The following is a 22,050-nucleotide window of genomic DNA, read 5'->3' as shown; positions in this document are numbered from 1 at the left end:
CCTATTTCTGGGAAGGGGGACATTAAGTTATCAGATATGATCTCCTTGTCTTCTGTCTTACATGTTCCTAAGCTTGATACTAACCTCCTTTCAGTCAGTAGTATTACCAAACACATGAACTGCTCAGTAACTTTCTTCCCTGACCGGTGTGTTTTTCAGGACCTGGAGATGAAGAAGGTGATTGGGACTGGCCGTGAGACGAATGGGATCTATCTGCTCGGGGAGAGTTCTCGTCGGGAAGAGTCAGTGGGTAAGAGGTCACTTGTTTCCCGGAGTGTTGGTTCGGTTATGCTTTGGCATAACCGATTGGGTCATTTGTCTTTTCGGTCCTAAAAGAGTCTGTTTCCTACTTTGTTTGAGTCTGTTGAGTTGTCCCAGTTGCAATGTGAAAGATGAGTTTGCTAAACATTGTAGAAACTCTTATTCATTGAGTAATAAAAGGAGTAATCGTCCTTTTGATCTTGTGCATACGAATGTTTGGGGGCCATATCACATTCCTTCCATGGGTGGGTACAGATATTTTTTGTTATTTGTTGATGACCATACCTAGTTTTCTTGGGTTTATCTTATGTGTTCACGAGATGAGATTCCCGCCCTGACTCAAAACTTTCACCAAATGATTCTAACCCAGTTTGATGCCAATGTTAAAGTTCTTAGATCTGATAATGCAAAGGAGTACTTTGCTAAGTCATTGGCATCTTACCTTCTTACTCATGGGGTTATCCATCAGAGCTCTTGCCCTCATACACCTCAGCAAAATGGGGTTGCAGAAAGGAAGAATAGGCACATCTTGGAGGTGGCTAGAAGTCTCATGTTTACCTCCAATGTCCCTACTCGATTCTGGGGTGATGCTATCCTCACTACGGTATATCTTATTAATTGAATTCCTTCTCGGGTTCTTGATTTGCGATCTCCTTTTTCCCTTCTATACCCACTTGAGGAGTTGTTTTCTATTCCCCTTAAGACATTCGGTTGTACATGCTTTGTTCAGCTTCTCGGACCCCATCACTCCAAGTTTGAACCCAAGGCCTCCAAATGCATTTTCCTTGATTATGCACGAACTCAAAAGGGGTATTGCTGCTATGATCCTGTCTCAGGGAGGAAGTTCGTCTCCATGGATGTCACTTTCTTTGAGGAGACACCCTATTATCCTCGGGTTTCTCCTCAAGGGGAGAGCAGTGAGAGTAGGGGTTTAAGTCATTGTCTTCAGGGGGAGAGCAGTGAGAGCAGGGGTTTAGGTCCATGTCTTCAGGGGGAGAGTAGTGAGAGTGGGGTAGTTCCTTTACCTATTCCATTGGCTGATGGGAGCTACAATGGTGAGGGTGGCCAGAGGGATCAGGAGTTGAGGGGGAGCTGCAATGGTGAGGGTGGTCAGAGGGATCAGGAGTTGAGGGTCTATCACAGGCGATGCAGGCAGGTTGATCCCAATCATCAGCAGTCCAGGCCAGCTCCAATCTCATCTGCGGCTCCAGGTCCAAGCATTACAGTCCCAGGACCCACAGAGACTTCTTTTATTGTTGCCATTTCACCTCCTACAGATGACCTTGATCTTCCGATTGTAGTCCGTAAAGGGAAATGACATTGTACCACATCTACAACCCATTGTATTTCCCATTTTTTATCCTATGATCGCCTATCTCCTACCTACAGGCCCTACCTTAGTTCCATTTCCAATGTCCCTATTCCAAGAACAGTGCAAGAGGCCCTATCAGTCCCGGAGTGGAGAGGTGCAGTGCAAGTTGAAATGGATGCCCTGTTGAAAAATAATACCTGGGAGCTAGTTGACCTAAAAGAAAGAAACTAGTTGGATGCAGATCGGTATTTACTGTAAAGCACAATGCGGATGGTTCCATTGAGAGGTACAAAGCTCGACTAGTTGCAAAAGGGTTCACTCAGACTTATGGCATAGATTACTTGGAGACATTTGCCCCGGTAGCCAAGATGACCACCATTCGGGTTCTATTATCTCTTGCAGCAAGACACACTTGGCCTTTGTACCAAATGGATGTTAAAAATGCCTTCCTGAATGGGGACTTGCAGGAAGAGGTTTACATGCAGTTGCCTCCTGGATACTAAGATACAGAGATAGGTAAGAAGGTCTATCGGCTCAATAAGGCATTGTATGGTTTGAAGCAGTCACCTAGAGCTTGGTTCGACAGATTCAAACTAGCTCTTGGGAAGTTCAGTTATGTACAGGCTCAGTCAGATCATACGCTGTTTATCAAGAGGGTGGAGTCTTCATTGACTCTACTTGTAGTATATGTTGATGATATTGTGGTAACAGGAAATGATAGCCATGAGATTGAGTCCTTCAAACAACTCCTTCATCAAGAGTTTGAGGTGAAAGATTTGGGTCCACTACGGTATTTTTTGGGTATTGAGGTTGCTAGATCTAAACAGAGGATCTTTGTCTCACAGAGGAAATATGTTTTAGATCTGTTGGCTGAAACTGGAAAGCTAGGTGTCAAACCTGCGGATACACCCATTGAACAGAACCACAGGATTAGTGTAGAGAGTGGAGAGCTGCTTGAAGACAAAGTTATGCTCCAGCGGTTAGTGGGGAAGCTCCTATATTTGTGCCTCACTCGACCAGATATCAGTTATGTAGTTAGTGTTGTCAGTCAGTACATACTTGAAGAGATGCCCGAGTAGAGGTATACTGTTCAAGAACAATAACCACATGAAGGTGGAGGTCTATACGGGTGCCGATTGGGCTGGGAGTGTTGATGACAAACGGTCTACCTCAGGATATTGTGCTCTTGTGGGAGTAAACCTTGTCTCCTGGAGAAGTAAGAAACAGAGTGTTGTCTCCCGGTCTAGTGCTGAAGCAGAATACAGGTCCATGGCCAACGGAGTGGCTGAAATCCTATGGCTAAGATCTCTACTTGAGGAATTGGGTATTGAGTATGAGAAACCTCTGATGTTGTATTGTGATAATCAAGCAGACATTAATATAGCACATAATCTAGTGCAGCATGACAAAACTAAACACATTGAAGTTGACCGGCATTTTGTACGAGAAAGGGTCTCATCTCAAGAAGTATGCCTTCCTTACATCACTTCCAGTATGCAACTAGCAGATATCCTCACTAAAGCCGTATCAAGAAAGAAGCTAGAAGCGGATCTATCCAAGTTGGGAATGATAAACATTTACTCCCAACTTGAGGGGGAGTGTAGAGAAACTGATGTGGGCCCCACGGATGTGGGGCCACTCTATCCGTAGGGTAGAATGTACCTAGTCTATTTGTTATGTTTTTCTGTTATTCTGGTTCTGTTATTCGAGTTGTTATTTACTTTTCAGTTTTATATTGTTAAGTGTTATGATGTAAACACCAAGGGCAGATGTGTCCCTTCCTGTAACTAGCATAACATATAAATATTAAGTTGAAGTGGCGGCGACAGATAATTTAGAATCTGTCCTTCCTTTCAAACCTGTGTTCTACTGCTCTCTCACTAATCTTTCTCCTCTTTCTTCTTCACTTTCTCTTCTGTTCGAACCTGAAATTCCAAGACTGATAGCAGTCTTGATCATCTTCAGGCGTGACCTTGTTCTATATGGGTCGTTTAGTGGTAGTTCCTACTTCACCCTATCACTGGGATTTATTACAAATCTTCCATGACTAAGCTATAGGGAACCACTTTGGGGTACTCAAGACATCATTGACTAGAAGCTCATTATTTTTGGAAGGTATGAAGAGGGTCGGTCATTCTTGAATTTGCCATCACTTGCTCCACTTTCCAGCAGAAAAAATACATAGTTCAGTCCCTATCCAGTCCTATGTAGCCCCTACCTATACTAGATCGCATTTAGACAAGATTTCCATGGATTTTATCACAAGCTTACCCAAATCCATGGGGAAATTGGTGATTTTGGTGGTTGTTGTCAAACTCAATAAGTGTGCTTATTTCATGGGCCTAACACAACACCCCCTATAAGCTGCTCAAGTTGCCCAAGTCTTCATGCAAAATGTAGTCAAGCTCTACGATACCACCCTCTCTATTCTCACCAACCACTATCTGGTGTTCATTAGTCAGTTCTAGGAAGATACTTGAGGGCCCTGGGAGTTCTAATATGCCACTCAACAAGTAACCACCCACAATTTGATGGGCAAATTGAGGTGGTAAACCGAGTGGTCTACCCAATGGATGAAATGGCTATCTTGGGCCAAGTGTTGGTGCAATACAATGTACCGTGTAACCATTGGTACTGCACCCTTCAAAGATCTATTTGGCTACAATCCTTCTTCAATCCTTACCTATGATAAGGGATCCACATCAGTAGCTAAAGTTGATGAGCAGCTTATATCCACATCAGTAGCTAAAGTTGATGAGCAGCTTATTGCCCATGGTGATATTCTCAAGTTGTTAAAGATTGACCTCCAAAGAGCTTAGCGGCAGATGAAATTCATTTATGACAAAAGAAGAGAGAAGTGAGAACTACCAAGTGGATGACCTGGTTTAATTGAAGCTCCAACCATATAGGCAATTTTATATAGCAAGATGAGCCTAACAGAAGTTCTAACCAAGATTCTCTCCCCAACATTCTTTGACCCTTTTCACATACTATTGCAAGTCAATGAATATATATTTAAGGGTAAAGAAATAAAAACCTCATTGATATGTGTGATCAAACTCTGAGTAAATAACGAAATGAAGGCCTTGTGGCATAACAATGTAGCACGAAAGCAACATTGAGTTGACTTAGCCTCGTAAAGTCATAGGTAAGTTCACAATGTTACCTTGTGAACTGCCTCGTAAGGCCACATTAGTCGAACCTTGCAAGTCACTCTGCAAGGTCATGTTGGTTTAACTCTGCAAGCTGCCTTGCTGGATTACCAATATGTCTTGCCTCGCAACATCACAATACTCCAACCTTGCAAGTCACCTCACGAGGTCATAATAGTCCTACCTTGTAGTAAACTAAATACTAATTCTTGCGAGGCAATCTAAATACTAATGAGTTAGTGTCTGAGTGTGGTGAGGTTGTTAGGTGTGTGATCAGTACCTTAGGGAAACCCGATTGGCTATACCTAGGTGTCGTATTGACATGTGCCACTTCCCAAGAAGACCTGAGATTGTGCTCTAACAACCTTGTGGTCCTATGAGACACATTTCTCAAGGGGAGAACTAGACGGGATTTATCTATAGGAACTGTTCGGATTAAAGAATATTTTGCAATTCTTGCTTCATGCATGTAGTCTTGCTCCCTTATTTCTATAAATAAGGAGATTACCCTTTGTAAAGGGGATATAACTTTCATTCCACTTGGATCTAAGTGCTTCCTATTCTTCCTAGTGACATCTTCCTTCCTACTTTCAAGAATCTTTGGTTAGGGTTTTGGTTGGAGAATGCAAAGATGCTACCATGCAGAACTCAACAATCAAGGACTAAAGAAACCACACTAGATCCACTATCACCAAAGGTGGACATTCCTTCCATAGAAGACGAAGATAAGACTATGCATGATGATCAATGGGCCAATTTAGCTGGAAAAATGTATGAGTTACAAGATTGGCTCAAAAAGATGGAAGAAGAGTAGCAATGGAGGATGCAACACATGGAGTAGAAACAAGACCGCATGTTCCAACTCCTACAGAGCCATTTCTTGGCACCACCAAATTCACTAGATCTTTAGTCAGCCACACCAAGTGGTCACCCAACACCAAGAACATCCGAGATTCATCCAAAAGTAAGAATCCCATCCAGGTCCCAATCCCCTGAACCACCTTCACCACCAATACATTGTCCATTATCCCAGACAACCGTAGTTCTAGGTTCAACAACAGCTAACTAAAGAATCTAACACCTAATTAAAGAATATCTCATGGAGTGATTGTCAGTGGTTTTTAGAAACTAGCCTAAACCCCCATCCTACTAGAGGCCTTACCCTATCCATTTGCACAGAAACCCTACCCACCCGGTTACATACCACCACCAACCTGGGAAATTTTTGATGGAGAATCAAGGAATGCCAGGGAACATATTAGCAAATAACTGGGACTCTACACCAAAGACGGGGATCTGAAGCTAAGAGAGTTTTCAAAGACATGGAACAGGCGTATTGATGATTCGTACACCTAGCGCCCAGCACCATCAACACTTGGGAAAATCTAGTGGAGAGGTTTGTGAGGAAGTGATTTACACTGGAAGAAGGATGGTTCTATCCGACTTGAGGAACATAATACAATACAATTTAGAGGAATCGGGAGATTATGTCATGCGATTCAAGAAAGAAGCAATGAAAGTGCTCGGAGAGTATGAAGAATAGATCATAGTAGATGAATGTATACGGGGCATGAACCCCAAGTACTATGTATGGATAGAAAACCTTGGCATAGTGAATTTCTTGAAGTTGTAGTTGTGTGCAAAGAAGACCGACAAGTCTGTGAAGAAGGTAGCAGAGCAACAACAGGGGCGGTGGCAAAGTAGTAGAGACCACATACCAGATTGCTAGTGAGGCACGGGGCCTATATAGTAGACTTGCAATAAGGCAAGGCGGATGTGCACCCCCAGACGGGGCTTAGGAAGATCACCTCCTCCCCCCTGCCATTCCCCTATACCAGGAAAGAAGTGGCCCTCATCATGAAGAGGTTGACTACAGATGGGAGAATAGAGCAGCCACAACCCTCACACCCATCCACTAAAGAAAAGAAACGAGGAATGCACAAGGAAAACAAAGCCGCAGTATACAGTCAAGACTTAGAAATTTGGTAAAGAAGTTCCTCAATGAACATTGCACCTTATGTAACTGTTTCAAAGGCAAAATCATTGCACTACACATCAATCTGCAGAAAACACGCATTGGCCATGCACATGGCGCTTATTGAAAGCATCTCGTAAATAGAGAAACTTCCCAAGGAAGTTACTAATGTTATGTATCCATTTAAGCAGGAGTTTTGAATTTAAATAGCCTCACCAAATACTAACATTTAAAAAAAAAAACCTTGCTCCTAACAGCTTCGCCCCAACTCCATAAAGTCCCAAACAATAGCCTCACCCCACAAATAATACATGCTCCCATTAGCAGCCTTGTAGAAACAAATTTGGGTGGGCTATCTTTCAAATAAACCTCACAGTTTTGGGGGCTGATCTTTCTAAAAATTCTTCAAATATTTGGGAACTAATCTTTCAAATAAATCTCCTTAGAATTTTGGGGATTGACCTTTCTAAAAATTCTCCAGATATTTGGGGGCTAATGTTTCAAATAAATCTCTTTAGAATTTTGGGGGTTAATGTTTCTAAAAATTCTTCAGATATTTGGGGACTAGGCTAATTTTTCAAATAAGAATTCTAGGGACCGATCTTTCAAAAATTCCCCAGATTTATGGGGGCTAATCTTTCAAATAAGAATTTTGGGGGCTGATCTTTCTAAAAATTCTTTAGATATATCTTTCAAACAAATTATCACCCAAAATCAAGTTGTTTCAGAATTTTGGGGTCTAATCTTTCGGAAAATTCTTCAACAAGCATATTAATTTTGGAAGCTTCAATCCTCTGAATTTCACTCCCAAAATGGGGGCTAATGATAGGTAACAAGGGTCAAATTGCTTGATCCATTTTCTGTTTAACAAACAGATTCTTCCATTATCAAGTAGGGGGGGCTAATGTTCATGAATATATTTAAGGGTAAAGAAGTAAAACCTCACCAATGTGCATGACGAGACTTGGTGTAAATAACGAAATGAAGGCCTTATGGCATAACAACGTAAAGGGAAATAGAGTCGACTTAACCTTGTAAAGTCACAAGTAAGTTCATAACGTTGCAAATTGCCTCATGAAGCCGCAGTAGTTGAACTTCGCGAGTCACTTCACAAAGTCATGTCAGTTTAACTTGCGAGTTGCCTCGCTGGATCATCAATATGTCTTGCTTCACGAGTTGCCTAGCGACATCACAATGCTCCAACCTTATGAGTCACCTTCCGAGGTCATAACAGTCCCTCCCACCTCACAAGATTAATTATCTTGCCTCGCGAGGCCGTGTTTTCCCTGTCAGTCTTGCAAGGCGTTTAAAATCAAATATGTGTATGTCTTGCGACTTGTGAGGCAAGATAATACTAATGAGTCAATGCCTGAGTGCATTGAGGGTCATGTTGACGGTGTCGGGTGTGTGATACCTCAGGGAAATCATGACTGGTTGTACCTGTGTATCGTGCCAACATGCATCACTTCTTAAGAAGGCTTGAGATCGTGCTCCAACAACCTTGTGGTCCTGAGAACACATGTCCCGAGGGGAGAAACAAACAGGATCCACCTCCAGGCACTATTTGAATTATGGAATACTTTGTAATTCTTGCTTCATGCATGTAACCTTGCTCCCTTCTATAAATAGGGAAACCACCCTCTATGAAGGGGATCTAGTTTTCATTCCACTTGGAGCTAAGTCATGTTCACTATTCTCCCTAGTGACATCTTCCTTCTTTCTTCCAAGACTCTAAGTCCATCCTTATTTCTGTTGGCTTACAACGAGGAAGGGTGGGACTTATTGCTTATAAACTTGAATTGCCAGAATACAAAGCTTCATCTTGTTTTTCATGTTTCCCTTCTGATGCCTTGCCGAGTAGGAACAATTACCGCCGGCCCAATCTTACTACAATTCACTGATGATGGAGAGCTGGTGGTCGAACCCTACCACATAATAGACATTTAAAGGATGATTATGCCGGAATGATACTTGTATTATTTCTACACTTCAAGCTTCCTAGGTGGCTGTTTTGGTCCTTATGTCAATAATCACCAGATAGACAATTCACCTTGCCATTACATCTTTTTCACTATTAATGGCTCTTTTGATCTTGTTATCGAGTACTGACAAAAATTATTTTATCAAACACTTAAATAATTAAAATCTTATTTATTATTTGGCAAGTGCTTTAGGTATTGGAATAGGGTGAGAACAAAGATCTTAGAACCATGCCATTTGAGCAGAAAATGTTACCTTATGTAAAATGAGCTAATAGGAAAAATTATTAATTATGGTTGTGTTTCAAGAGTTGGGACCTCCTTCCAACAGAAACTGTCCCAACATGATCTGTGTCCACACATCTCACCATAAGACTTCTGAGATGTGCAGACACAGATGAGTTCAGATCAGCTACCAACACACGGTTCTAACAATGCCTCAACCAGCCATTGCCGCCGTACATTAGGAACATCTCCCCATGAATGAGAAAGGAAATGTTCCCAATGTACAGTTGCAGTGACCTGTTGAGACAGTTTTGGGAGCGCTTTGTTGGCAGCAGATCCCTACCCAACACAAATCATGTTGGAATGTGTTGAAACAGTTTTTTGTTGGGAGCAGATCCAGATTTGTGTTATACCTGGTTTCCTATCCAAAAAAAAAAAAAAAAAAGAACAAAAGAAAGAAAGAAAAACTGGTTTCCTAAGATATTTCTGTTTGGCACCTTGTTGGGTGTGCTTCTGTTGTGTAACTAATTAGGTTTGTTTTCATGGCAGTCCCATATAAAGAGCCAAGTATTATTAGTAAACTCATCCATCAAAAGTGTATACATGCCCTTGGACCAGACTTTATAGATTGTTTCTAACCCAAAAAAAAAAAAAAAAAAAAAAAAAAACAAAAAAGATAAAAACAAATGAGGGGCTTTCTAGTTTGTTGGATATCTGTTGGATGCGCTACTTAAGTCCATAGTTGTCAAGGTGATGCCTAGGCGATTAGGCGGTTTCCATGGGTCGCCTTGCTCAAATGCCAGATGATTTTCCTATTAGGCACTTGCCCAGAAAATTAGGTACATGCCTAGGCAATTAGGTGGGTGCCTATGCCTATTCGGATGGTTGAGGCACACATATTATATCATTTTTTATTGATTACTTTTATCTTATTAGAATACACTCTGTTATATGTTATCATTTTTACTATGAGAATTATAATATAAAACAAAACTACAAACCAGGGAAGTTTCTAGTCTTTGTCTCTAAACTCTGAACCGATTAGAGAAGACCAGGAAGTCTCCGTTGTTTAAGTTCAAGTCATCCAGGATCTCCAGGTAAGCCAAACTAAACGTTCTTCTTCTTCTTAAACAGTCCAAGTCGTCCTATTACTCTTGTATTTTATTTTCTTATTTTATTAAAGAATATTTTTGGGAATGAAATAGGGGCTCTGCTCCCTTATTTTTCTCTCCTGTTTTATGGCTGCATTCCTCCATTTCTCCTTCTTCTCGGCTTATATTTTTACATGGATTTATACTGAAAGATTCTGTTGTTGATAGTTAATGTACAGGTTTGTTGATTGTTATACAGAACTAATAAACCAGCTTAGTAGGAGTAGGGATCTATAGATTTTATATTTTCAAATTCCATTGTTTTTCCACCTGGTGTTCTGCTTCAAGTCAACTCAAATTACAATTTTAAGATCAAGCAAAAGAGTATTTGATTGTCTGTCTTATCTAATCATTTATATTGTTTGGGGCATCTTCATTAAGGGGTGTCTGATCTGATCATACAGATGACAGGGTTAGGCACTAGTACAGGTTGTAGCAACTATCAAAGTTTTACTTTCTAATTAACATTTTATGTCATTATGTGGGTGCAGGTGCCCTCAACTCTAGGACCAATTATCGTCATCTCGTGGCTGAGAAAGGAACTCACAGAGCTATGGGAGGGAACCAAGCCAAACCTGAATGACAAGTCTTGGTTACCAGAAGCTTGAATAGTTGAATTGGATCTCCATGATCCAGTAGCCGCAGTAGTACTTGCAGAGCCAACTTATACTGTAAATTCCATCCAGATAGCTCTGTCCTTATTAGAACCGTAATATAGCAATAACAATTTAACATCTCATATGGTATTTAACCACTATCTGCACATTTCTGCCTCTCATTGTCCAAAATACACGGTATATGACCTCAATGCCTTGCTAAATTTAAGTGACAGAACCGCAGAGGGACTTCACAACAACTTGCTTTAACGCTATTCTCTGGGGGTCTGAACAAGCAATTGCGTTGCCCACTGCCCAGAAGTAATCGCAACAAAACCAGTTGATTCACATTCTGGAATGGCACAGATGTGTTCCCGAGGTTCCATTCTGATTATCCACAGCACACTCCCTGCCACTTTTATCAAGTTATAAGAATCCTCCTGGCTGTATAGTCTAATAGTCTTCTCTTTATCTTTTGGCTTTTTTTTGACTTGTCTTCAATTCTGCCACAGCTCGCTAACCCTCTCTTTTACCATTACCCAGTATTGGTCGGTCCTAACCTTACAAAGGGGTTGCTCTCACACTCAATTCTGCATTTTCTCCACGCATGACCGGATACTGTTGCGGTGCTACGAGCCTACAACAGGAACAGGCGTGTAGATGTATTACAATTTGCAAGAGCCATTGGCTTCACCGTTTCGTGAGTCAGGTAAATGGAGAGGCGGACTGTTTACTACGCCGATTATATGCAGAAATGGTTCAGATTAAAAACATTCATCTCAAAATCCACATTCGTTCAAATCATGGTTTTCAAAACCGGACCGGAAAAACCGGAACCGGTCACCTGACTGGTTCCATTTTTCCCCAAAATTGTTGATTTTGGTCAGCAAACTGTTGAACCGGCCGGTTAACTGTTTGAACTATTCGAACGGTTTTGACCATTTTTCAGTTTTTTTAATTTTTTTAATTTTTTTTCTTTTTTGTCAGAACGGGGTGGTTGTTTGGGTCGAACGATTGGACTATTTGAGCCGGTAACCGGACCCCTGACCGGTTCAGTTTTAAGAACCATGCGTTCAAACATTCAGGGCAAAATCTTAGTGACTATGGGATTTTACTTCCAGAATAGTAATTTTTTTTTTGAAGCCTGATAAGACCAAGTGTGCATACGAGAGAGAAATAAGGCAACACGTGCAGTACAATGGACAGTATTAAAGTCCCCATTTGGTTCTTAAGAATAGGGGTATGGAATCGGAATTGAAATGGATTTATTCTGATTCCAATTATTTGGTTGAGCAGAATTGGAATCTCATTCTCATTCCTGCTGGAATGGTATTCCTCCATTTGAGGTAATGGTTATTCCTTGCCCCTTGGGAATGAAATCCCATTCCTGTTGATTCCAATTCATATTCTCATTTCTGTCTGAATCATACAGATTATAGGAATAGACCATCCTGATTCTGATTTTGGTTGTGAACCAAACGGACCCTAAGAGTATTGAAAAGAGCACTAACAGATAGAAATACACAGATCTGCTATCAGCTTACATACATCAGACTTTATTTCGAGAATATCATTAGATGACAAAGCTTTCATTCTGTATAATTAGGGGAGAATTTATTTCATCAGTCACTTGGGAGGTTTCATTATATTTTTTACACTTTTACGGAGAACTAGTAGAATGGCCTATGCGATGCATGGGATATTTGAGTCAATGGTTGATTAACCACAATAAGCATTAGGGTCCTGATTCAGCCCCAACTTTTCAATGTATCAAGTTGGTAAAGAGATTGAGTGGACTTCCCATCAGGAAACCTCTGATTGGTTCGTTGAAAGATTTGTTATTGTCTAATTGATTGTCATCCAGCAAACTTAGGTTAATATCTATACTTGCAACTTAAGAGTTTGCATAGTGTAAACTATTCCTCGTAAACAATCGAACTAGTGTTAGTAACTGTGCAAAGTACAATAGTAAGAAAAAATATGTGAATAGTTCAAATTTTTGATAGGTTAAAGTTTCTACAAGGAACTGACAGTTGATTGGACCAAACATTGAGTAGTTTCATATGGGTTTGGGCATATCTAGTTAGCTTCATTTACATATAGCCTAAGATATCAACTGCAAGTTTGAAAATGATGATATAATCAGAATGAAATATAAATGAAAGGTGCAAATATTTTAGACAATATGCATTCATACTGCACAAATTTCAAAAAAAAAAGAAATAATTAAATCTTGCTGCAATAGATATAAGGAATAATGGAATATAGTAGGAAATTTATGGGAAGATACAAATGAACAGTGAACACCTTGGGGAGTCTAAATTAACAAAGTTTGCAACCAAGATACAAAGATAGCATTAATGTATCATATAAAAAAATAAAACAATGTTTTTCAGATATATGCTAAATAAGATAGAATAAGCCTGGCTTTCTACTTGAAATCACTAATCTGAAAGTCTACTTATTCCATACTTTTATTACTTGTATCGGTTTCATTGAATTGAAAACAGAATTGGGGCAAGAAATGCTTCAGACAATTTGGAATTTGCAAAAAAAAAAAAAAAAAAAAAAAAAAAAAAAAAAAACAAGATAACTCCTGCAAGGAATTGGCAGCTAATTAGACCTAAGATTAAGTAGTTTCAGATGGGTTTGGGTATATCTAGTTAGTTTCATTAAGTTGTACTCGAATTGATAGAATCAACACTTCAGAGAGGTGAATCTTATTTGGATATAATTGTTGACATGGCCATCTTTGTTGGGGGATGGTAGAAATAATCCTCTAAATCTTAATAAATAGTTCTCTAAATGCTTCATGTTTCCAGAACTTTCAGTTATCTCTATATTATAGTTTCAACCACTTCATTTTGTTTACCGTTAAATTTAAATTCTGATAAAAGGTCGGTTTGAGTTGGAGTTCCAAGAATAATTATGAGTTAGTAGATGTCGCATTGGAGTGGTGGACCAGATATTTGTGTTTTTTTAAGTGTAACTCAAACCAGTTGAAACTGTGATGAATAGAAAAGCAGTCTAATTTGCCTACTTTTAAGTGTAGCTCAAGGAACTTCTTTTCCTGTTTCATGATAAATAGAAAAGATGAGGTGATAATTCCTAGGCTATTTTTATCTTATTTCAATTTTTTTCCAACTCCATCCTAGATCAATTATGATGAATAAACGGGACAAAAACACATTTGCTATTTGGCCCCACTCTCATTTTCAATTTCCAGGGGTAATATTGGAATTGTATATCAAAGTGTTACACCATTGTACTTGCCCCACTTTGATGAACAACGTACGGCCTTATGGTAGTTAAATATTAAAAAAAAGGGTAAAAAGGAAAAATAAAATCAGGTTTTTTTGACCCAACAATTATCACCATTATAATTTTTATAAATGGTAGAGAAATTTTGTTATTGGCAACCCCAATAATGGGGGCAACACAAAAGAAAAGATGTCTGAGCCCGGGCTCGAACCGGGGACCTCTAGTGTGTGAGACTAGCGTGATAACCAACTACACCACCCAGACTGTTTATTAAATGCGAGATGTTCCTAGGAACATATCCGAACTCTCAATCAGATGACAAAGTTTTTATTAATTAGGAGAGAGTTTATTCAGCAGTCACTTTGGGAGACATCGTATGATAAAATTGTAACGATACAGAAAATTTATTCTATCATAGACTTCAGGTTATATTTTTTACGCTTTTACCGACAAACTTTTGTTCTCTGGTAACCCTAATAATTGGTTGCAACAAAATATTAAATGTCTGAGTCCGGGTTCGAACCGGGGACCTCTAGTGTGTGAGACTAGCGTGATAATCAATTACACCACCAGACTTGTTGGCGCAATTTAAAATTAATATATATCAAATATCAAATGGACCCTTCCACATTTTTGCCAATGCAAAAAAAACCAAAATATTTATAACTTATATATATATATATATATATATATATATATATATATATATATATATATCAAGACAGTATACGCCACAATGCCTCTCTTTGCTCCATTACCCCCACCTTACATTCTCTTTAACTCTCTTTTCTCTCCCCTTCCCACCATTCATATTAAGCCAACTCAGCACCCTCTATCTTCATTTCCTAATTAGCTAGCTCAATATGTTTGAGATCGTCTTCAGTCAATGCAAGCCCCATTCGAACAGCCTTTACAACCTTGCATCAGAAACATCTATGTACTTCTATGCTTTATTTCATGGAGAGATATTCCCAATGCAAGGCTATGATGGCTGTTCAAATAGGCTTTGCACTGACTGAATCCGGTTTCAATATATTTTACCTAAACTCTCTCTCTCTCTCTCTCTCTCTCTCTCTCTCTCTCTCTCTCTCTCTCTCTCTCTCTCTCTCGATCCATTTAGCTAAAGTGAAGTGGTTTATTGGATCAAGTATCGTTTAGTTTTCATTAATCCAACCCAGTTACAACCCATTCACTTTGAATGATATATTACGCATTGTTTATAATTAAGATTTTCATTTTATTTTATTACTAAAGTTTTGCGATTAATTAAAAATTCCCAAACAATATTACTATTTTTAATAATTAATAATTTCCATTTTAGTAATATTTTTGGGATTAATTACTAATATTGTCAACAATTTACTAATAGTTTACCAAAATTAATTATTTCTTTTCAGGATTAATTTAAAAATACCAAAAATCACTTAAAATATATTATTTATATCCATGATTTATTAAAAATTTCCAACTTTTAATACCAAAATATTAGTGATATATTAATAATTCATGATTAATTAATTAGTGACATATTACCAACATATTAATTAATTACCAATAATAATTAATTGTTTTATTAATATCAAATTTTTAAAAATTAATAAATGTTTCATGAATAATTAAATTGATTATTAAATTATCATTAATAATAGTAATCTATCTATATTTATAGCAATATTTTTATAAATTAAGAAGTATAAAATTTATTAATTCATAATTGATAATTATTAACTATAATTATAAATTTATTAATATTTTTTAAAATATTTTATAAAATTTAAAAATAATTATTAACTATTTTTGTGAATAATTAAAAATACCATAAAATATTACTATTCTTAGTAACTAATATTACTATTAGTAACTATAAATTAAAATTAGTGCTATTAATTACTAGGGGGACCCTACAATGCACGAGTTTTGTAAAAAAAAAAAAATGAGGCAAAAGGTGCTAGGGGGTGTACCTTGGATTGGGTGGGCCTAACTAGAAACCGACTCAATTCAACCCAAGCTTTTGCACAAGTTGGGCTTATGTTTTTGAACTTCAAGTTGGCTTTAGGTCAAAAAACTTTAGGCTAACCTAAACTCAGGTTGTATTTGGGTTGAGGCCTCGAGTAGTTTAAACTCGACCCAACCCAATTTTATCAATATGTTCTACCTGGGAATTGGGCTATAAAGCTCAATACGCCCAAGCTCAAGTCTAGTCCAAGATGTTAAGCTAAGATCGGGTTGGGCCATGCTGGTAAGCTGCGGTCCTGATGTACGCAAGGTCCCTTACTTCATTGAGTGGATCGAGGTTGGTACGTAGTTCATCTTCATTTGTCTTGTCATTATATGCTTTCAGTCGTAGCATAGGTACTTTGATCTTTGCTGGGATGACTGCTTCGGTGCTGTAGGTGAGGTTGAAGGGAGTCTCCCCTGTGGCAGTTTTCTCCGTGGTTCAGCAAGCCCATAGAACACTGGGTAGGTCGTCTGCCCACAATCCTTTAGCTCGGTCCAAACGTGCATTCAGTCCACGGAGGATGGCTCTGTTTGTGACTTTTGCTTGACCGTTTGCCTGAGGGTGTGCGACCGAAGTGAAACTCTGTCGTATCCCGATATCTTGGCACCAGTTCTGGAATTTGATGTCCTCGAACTACTTGCCATTGTCAGAAATTAGTACCCAAGGTAGCCCGAAGCGGCATACGATGTTCTTCCAAAAGAAGTTTTGGATGTTCCGGGTTGTGATCGTTACAAGAGGTTCAGCTTCTACCCACTTGGTGACGTAATCCACTGCTAATACTAAGAACTTCCTTTGGCCTGCTGCTGGCGGGAATGGTCCAAGTATGTCGATGTCCCATTGTACGAAAGGCCACGGGCTGGTAAGATACTTGAGATCGGTAGCAGATTGATGGTGAATATTGGCATGCTTCTGGCATTTGTCACATTTTTTGACGAGCTCGATGGCATCTGCCTTCATTGTTGGCCAATAATACCCCTGTCATAGTGCTTTTTGGGTGAGGTTTTTACCCCCCCAAGTGTCCGCTGCACAGACCCTCATGAGTATCGCGGAGTACGAGCTCGACTTCGGTAGGTAAGCAACGTAGGTAGGGGTGCGTGTAGGATCTCCGGTATAGCCGTTCGTCTATTATGACGTATTTGGCTACCTAGAGCTCTACCCTCTTAGCCACATTGCGATCTGCAGGGAGGGTCCCATGTAGCAAGAAGCTTGCGAGCGAGTCAATCCTGCTCGGCTCTGCTTGAAGGACGGGAGCGACCTCCTCTACCCCCCCACCCCCACCCCCCCCGAGAATGCTAGGCTGAGGCAGGTCCTCTATGTACACGGTTCTCATGGTGATATTGCTAGTGCTGGCTAACCGGGACAAGGCATCGACCTCAGCGTTCTTCGACCTCGGGATTTGCCTGATGAAGTGTGATTGGAAGTTGAGCAAAGCCTCTCTTACTTTGGCTAAGTAAGCAACCATGGTCGGTTCGCGAGCTTCGTAATCTCCTGTGACTTGGTTGACTACGAGCTGGGAATCGCTGCAGATGACGAAGTGCTTGGCTTTTACTTCTCTGGCTAAAGCTAGTCTAGCTATCAATGCTTCGTATTCCGCTTCATTGTTGGATGCCGCAAACTCAAACGTAGTGCGCACTCCAATTTCGTGCCACTTGGGTCGTGCAGAACTATTCCGGCTCCGCTACCCTGCTGGTTTGAGGAGCCATCTATGTGAAGGATCCAGGTCTCCTCATCCCAGTTCGTGTTTGTCTTAACTAGGGGAGATGTCACACTGGCTACTACCTCACGGGGCCCGGACTAAACTGGCCTGGGAGCTCCGGGCTCGCCCGGACTGGGGGCCTCGTGCTCAACCGGCCTGGGGACTTCGGAGCTGAAAGTGCACTCGGTAATGAAATCTGCTAAGGCTTGGGCCTTAATAGCAGTTTGCGGCTTGTATTGGAGGTCGTACTCGCTGAGTTCAATGGCCCACTTCGTCAATCGACTAGAGACCTCGGGCTTAAGTAAAACTTGCCTTAGAGGTTTGTCGGTGAGGACGATAACAGTATGAGCTTCTGTGCTGCGATGACCAGTGCGTAGGCTAGCTTCTCTATCTCTGGATATCTTGTCTCTACTCCCTGCAATACTTTACTAACATAATAGATGGGTCGTTGGACCCGATCTACTTCCTTTATTAGTATCGAGCTGACCACTTCGTCACTTGCCGAGAGGTACAGCTCTAGAGTATCGCCCTCTTCGGGCCGGGTTAAGATTGGCACACTAGCGAGGTATTTCTTGAGCTCATCAAATAAAAGCTAGCAGTCTTGGGTCCATTCGAACCCTTTGCTTTTAATTGCCTTGAAGAAAGGCAGACAGTGGTCCGCTGACTTGGACATAAAGCGGCTCAGGGCGGCTAAGTGGCCATTCAATCTCTGAACCTCCTTCAACTTCCGGGGTGGTCTCATATCTAAGATGGCCTTAATCTTATCCGGGTTGGCCTCAATGCTGAGCCGGTTAACGATGTATCCTAGGAATTTGCCTGAGCTGACACCGAAGACACACTTGTTTGGATTCAACTTCATGTTAAATTGTTGCAGAATTTGAAAGATAGAATGCAAGTCTTGTATTAATTCGTGTGAAAATTGGGTTTTGACGACCATGTCATCTACATAACACTCTATTTTTCTGTCAATTAATGGCTCAAATAATTTATTTACAAGCCTTTGAAATGTTGCCCCAACATTTTTCAACTCGAAGGGCATAACCTTGTAACAATATAGACCGAATTTTGTGATGAAGGCAGTCTTTTCTTCGTTGGCCGGGTCCATCTTGATCTGGTTATAGCCCAAATAAGCGTCTAAGAAACTCAACAACTAGTGCCCCGAGGTCGCATCCACTAAGCAGTTGATTCTGGGGAGGGAGAAACAGTCTTTTGGGCAGGCTCAGTTTAGGTCGGTGTAGTCGACGCACATGCGCCACTTGCCGTTAGCCTTCTTTACTAGAACGGGGTTGGCTACCCAGCTCGGGTAATGGACTTCTCTTATGAAGTCAGCTGTGAGGAGCTTCACGACCTCCTCGTCGATTGCTTTCCATCGCTTTGGGGATAGGTTGCGTTTCTTCTGTCTAACGGACCTAACTACAGGATCAGTATTGAGCTTGTGAGTTATAAGACTAGGGACTATGCTGGACATCTCTGCCGCGGACCATGCAAAAACATCTAAGTTTTGAAGTATGAAACTTATTAGTTCAGATCGCAGGGGTTCCTGGACGGAAGCACCAATATGAAGTGTCCGAGCTGGATCTGCTGCCGAAGTCGGAACAACAACTATTTCTTCCATGGGTGCAACTCGTTCTTCAACTTGCTTCGTAGGCTGCTCTAGTTCGAGGTCGTCAGCCACATTGGTCTTTCCCTTGAGGGTGGCGACATAGCACTTGCGAGACTCAAGTTGGTCGCCCCGCGCTACCCCTACTTTGAAGTTTGTAGGGAACTTCATTGCCAAATGATAAGTGGAGACCACCGCCCGTAGGACATGGGTGATTGGTCAGCCTATCATGGCATTGTACGGGGAGGGGATCGCGACCACTAAGAAGTCATGGTTGAGTCTGACTATGCTGGGTCATGTGTTGACTTCCACAGGTACTATTATTTTTCCGAGGGGCCTGATTTCTTCTCCGCTGAAGCCCACCAAGGGAGTATTAGCGGGCCTCAAGTCACTTCCCTGCAACTGAAGCTGGTCGAATGCGGCTTTGAAGAGGATATCTGTTGAGCTACTTGAGTCAATGAGGATGCATCTGACCTCGAAATCATTGATCCTTACTTTTATGACGAGCGCGTCATCGTGGGGGTAGTGGACCCCGCGTGCATCATCCTCTGTAAAGAAGATCGGTTCCTCTGTCTTCAGCCATTTTGGAGGATTCTGGAGGCTGCCTCTGTGATTGCTCTGTTGGCATGTTGTTGGACTCGGGAGCATCCTTACCGTGCTCCCCTTGCCGACCTGCTTTATTATTATTGTTGTTATTTTTTTGTACAAAATTTCTTAGATATCCTCGATGAATGAGTTCCTCTATCTCGTCGTAGAGATTCTTGCAGTTCTCGATACTATGACCGTGGTCTCTGTGAAAACTACAATACAAATTTTTATTTCTTTCAATGGGATTCCCCCTCAGGCGGGGTGGCCACTTAACGTATGGGGCGTCCTTGATTGCCATCAGGATCTCGGCCCGCTTCGCGTTCAGTGGGGTGTAATCAATTTGGTTCGCTATAGGGGGTCGGAACGGCTGACCCGACTTTGCTCCCCGAGCTACGTCCTTCTTCTTTCAGCTGTCTCCTTGGCTAGAAGGTTCTCCTTCTCTTTTTCTTTTCTTGGGTGTGCTTTCGCCCTTTTGATTGATCTCTTCTTCTGTGGCTATGAACCTGTCCGCAAGCTTGAGGAATTCAGTTATGGTCGATGGCTAGTTGACAACCATGTGTCATTTGAATTCTTTGTGCGTCACGCCCTTCTTGGCTGCTGCAAGGTGCACTGCAGGGTCCAAGCGTGGTATCTGCATGCATGCATCGTTGAACCGCTTGATATAGCCCCGGATGGACTCTCCCTCTATCTGGACTATGTTGAGAAGACTTTCCTCAGTTCGCGAGCACCGCTTGCTGGTGGCAAAGTGGGACGCGAAGCTTGTGCGAACTGCGCCCAACTTCTTATTGATCCAAGTGCAAGGTTTCGGTACCATGTGTAGGCCACTCCTCTGAAAGTGGTGGAGAAATCCATGCACATGCAAGACTCACTAGCCCTCGCCAGGTGCATCTGTGACTAGAAAGCGTCTACATGATCATTCGGGTCGAACGACCCATCATACTTGTCGAGAGGGGGGAGCTTGAAGTCTTTGGGCATTGGAACTGACAGGAGCTCGGGACCAGAAAGGAGGGGCACTTTAGCTTCACCCAAGCTTACCTCTTCTCTACCTCTAAGCTTGGGCAGGTTGTGGGTGGTAGTTCGACGAGCTCGACGGTGGCATCTTTGCTTCTTTACGGGCTCTGCATTGGTATTGCTCACTTTCGTGCTGTTAGGAATGGTTTGCGCAGGAAGTAGCTCGGGCTGCTGGTGATAGTTGCGGACATAGGGGTTCTGCTTAGAGTCTGCAACTAGGATCTCGAACCGGTTCTCCAGAAGTGGGGCTTCGAACTTCGATTGCTGAGATGACGTAGACCTGGCGAGCTGGGGTCCTCCCGACTTGATTGCCCGTAGTGAGACCAGAGTGGCTGGTCTTTCTTTTCTGCCTCGAGAGGAGGCTTGGCTCTTAGGGGTGTTCTGGGAAGCCTCTCCTTGGCAAGAAGGGCATTCATCCTAGCAGCGAGACCTAGCTTGCCATAAGGCTGGGTTCCGAGGAGGGAGTTGAGGTTGAAGTTGGGGCTGATGCTGAGGCAGCTGAGGGAATTGCTGCTGATAGTGATACTGAGAGACTTGGTGCAGCACTTGTTGCTGGTAGAGCTGGAACTGCTGAAATTGTTGCATCTAGGCTTGCATGGCCCGCATGGACTACACCAAGTTGTCAAGTTGGCTCTGGCTTGTCATCAGAGGGACAACAATCGGTTCAGCAAAGGTTGTCTCAATAGAGGGGGGAAGGGGAACACTCACAGGCGCCACTGCTCGTGGCACGTTCAGGCTAGGGACTCCGTCCACTAAAAGGGGAATGGTGAACTGCCTAATGCAGACCACGGGGGCCTAGATCTGTTCCCCGGTGATGTCCATCTCCATGCTACATCCGGCATTGATTAAAGAAGCCATGGGTGCTAAGTTTTTAGAAAAGAAGGAACTGTGAAAGTTTAGAGTTCTAGCTGGCACTTGCGTGGCTCCTGAAAGGTACCTGAGATAGAGAAGATGAAGGATCCCCGGGGGCTTGCCCGATGGGAACACTCCGACACTTAAGTTAGAGTTCTATGAAAGATGCAAAGAGAGGAAGAAAGCTAAGAGTGTAGATAGCGCGAGTATATGGAAGTTACCTCTACCCTTTGGGATTGGGCTGCTTATAATAGAACTCTGTCGAATTAGGCCCACCTGCCTTTGAGAGGGCAGGTATAACCGCCATTGTCGTCCTGCCGGCACCGTTAAAGCCAGGGCTGAGGTGACACGTATGGGGCCATCCTTGCAGGGTACATACCTGTCAGGTGCAA

The 22,050-nt window shown here is 41.7% G+C and overlaps 1 protein-coding gene, 1 long non-coding RNA gene and 1 other non-coding gene across 11 annotated transcripts in view; 2 read left to right on the top strand and 1 right to left on the bottom strand.

Moving 5' to 3' along the window:
- The window catches only part of LOC148848651 (signal peptide peptidase-like 1), a 47,248-nt gene extending 36,420 nt beyond the window's left edge, over nt 1-10,828 (top strand). For all 9 annotated transcript variants that reach the window (XM_088951236.1, XM_088951240.1, XM_088951241.1 and 6 more), the window contains one exon: nt 10,547-10,828. In XM_088951236.1, coding sequence (XP_088807362.1) covers nt 10,547-10,663 — 117 coding nt within the window. In that variant the 3' untranslated portion in view covers nt 10,664-10,828. The remainder of the gene's footprint in view (nt 1-10,546) is intronic.
- Nucleotides 10,829-10,887: 59 nt separating this feature from the next.
- Nucleotides 10,888-11,802, top strand: LOC148848650 (uncharacterized). The gene is made up of 2 exons (XR_016101045.1): nt 10,888-11,030; nt 11,195-11,802. It is a non-coding gene; the product is annotated as an uncharacterized LOC148848650 (long non-coding RNA).
- A 2,300-nt stretch (nt 11,803-14,102) lies between these two features.
- On the bottom strand, nt 14,103-14,176 carry TRNAV-CAC (transfer RNA valine (anticodon CAC)). The gene has a single exon. It is a non-coding gene; the product is annotated as a tRNA-Val (tRNA).
- Between the last annotated feature and the right edge of the window lie 7,874 nt (nt 14,177-22,050).

The sequence above is a fragment of the Nelumbo lutea genome, chromosome 6 (genome assembly GCF_056320005.1).
Source record: "Nelumbo lutea isolate HS-2025 chromosome 6, American lotus-T2T, whole genome shotgun sequence".
Taxonomy (NCBI): Eukaryota; Viridiplantae; Streptophyta; class Magnoliopsida; order Proteales; family Nelumbonaceae; genus Nelumbo; species Nelumbo lutea.
The sequence above is the reverse complement of the archived record's forward strand: the minus strand, read 5'-3'. Positions and strand labels throughout refer to the sequence as shown.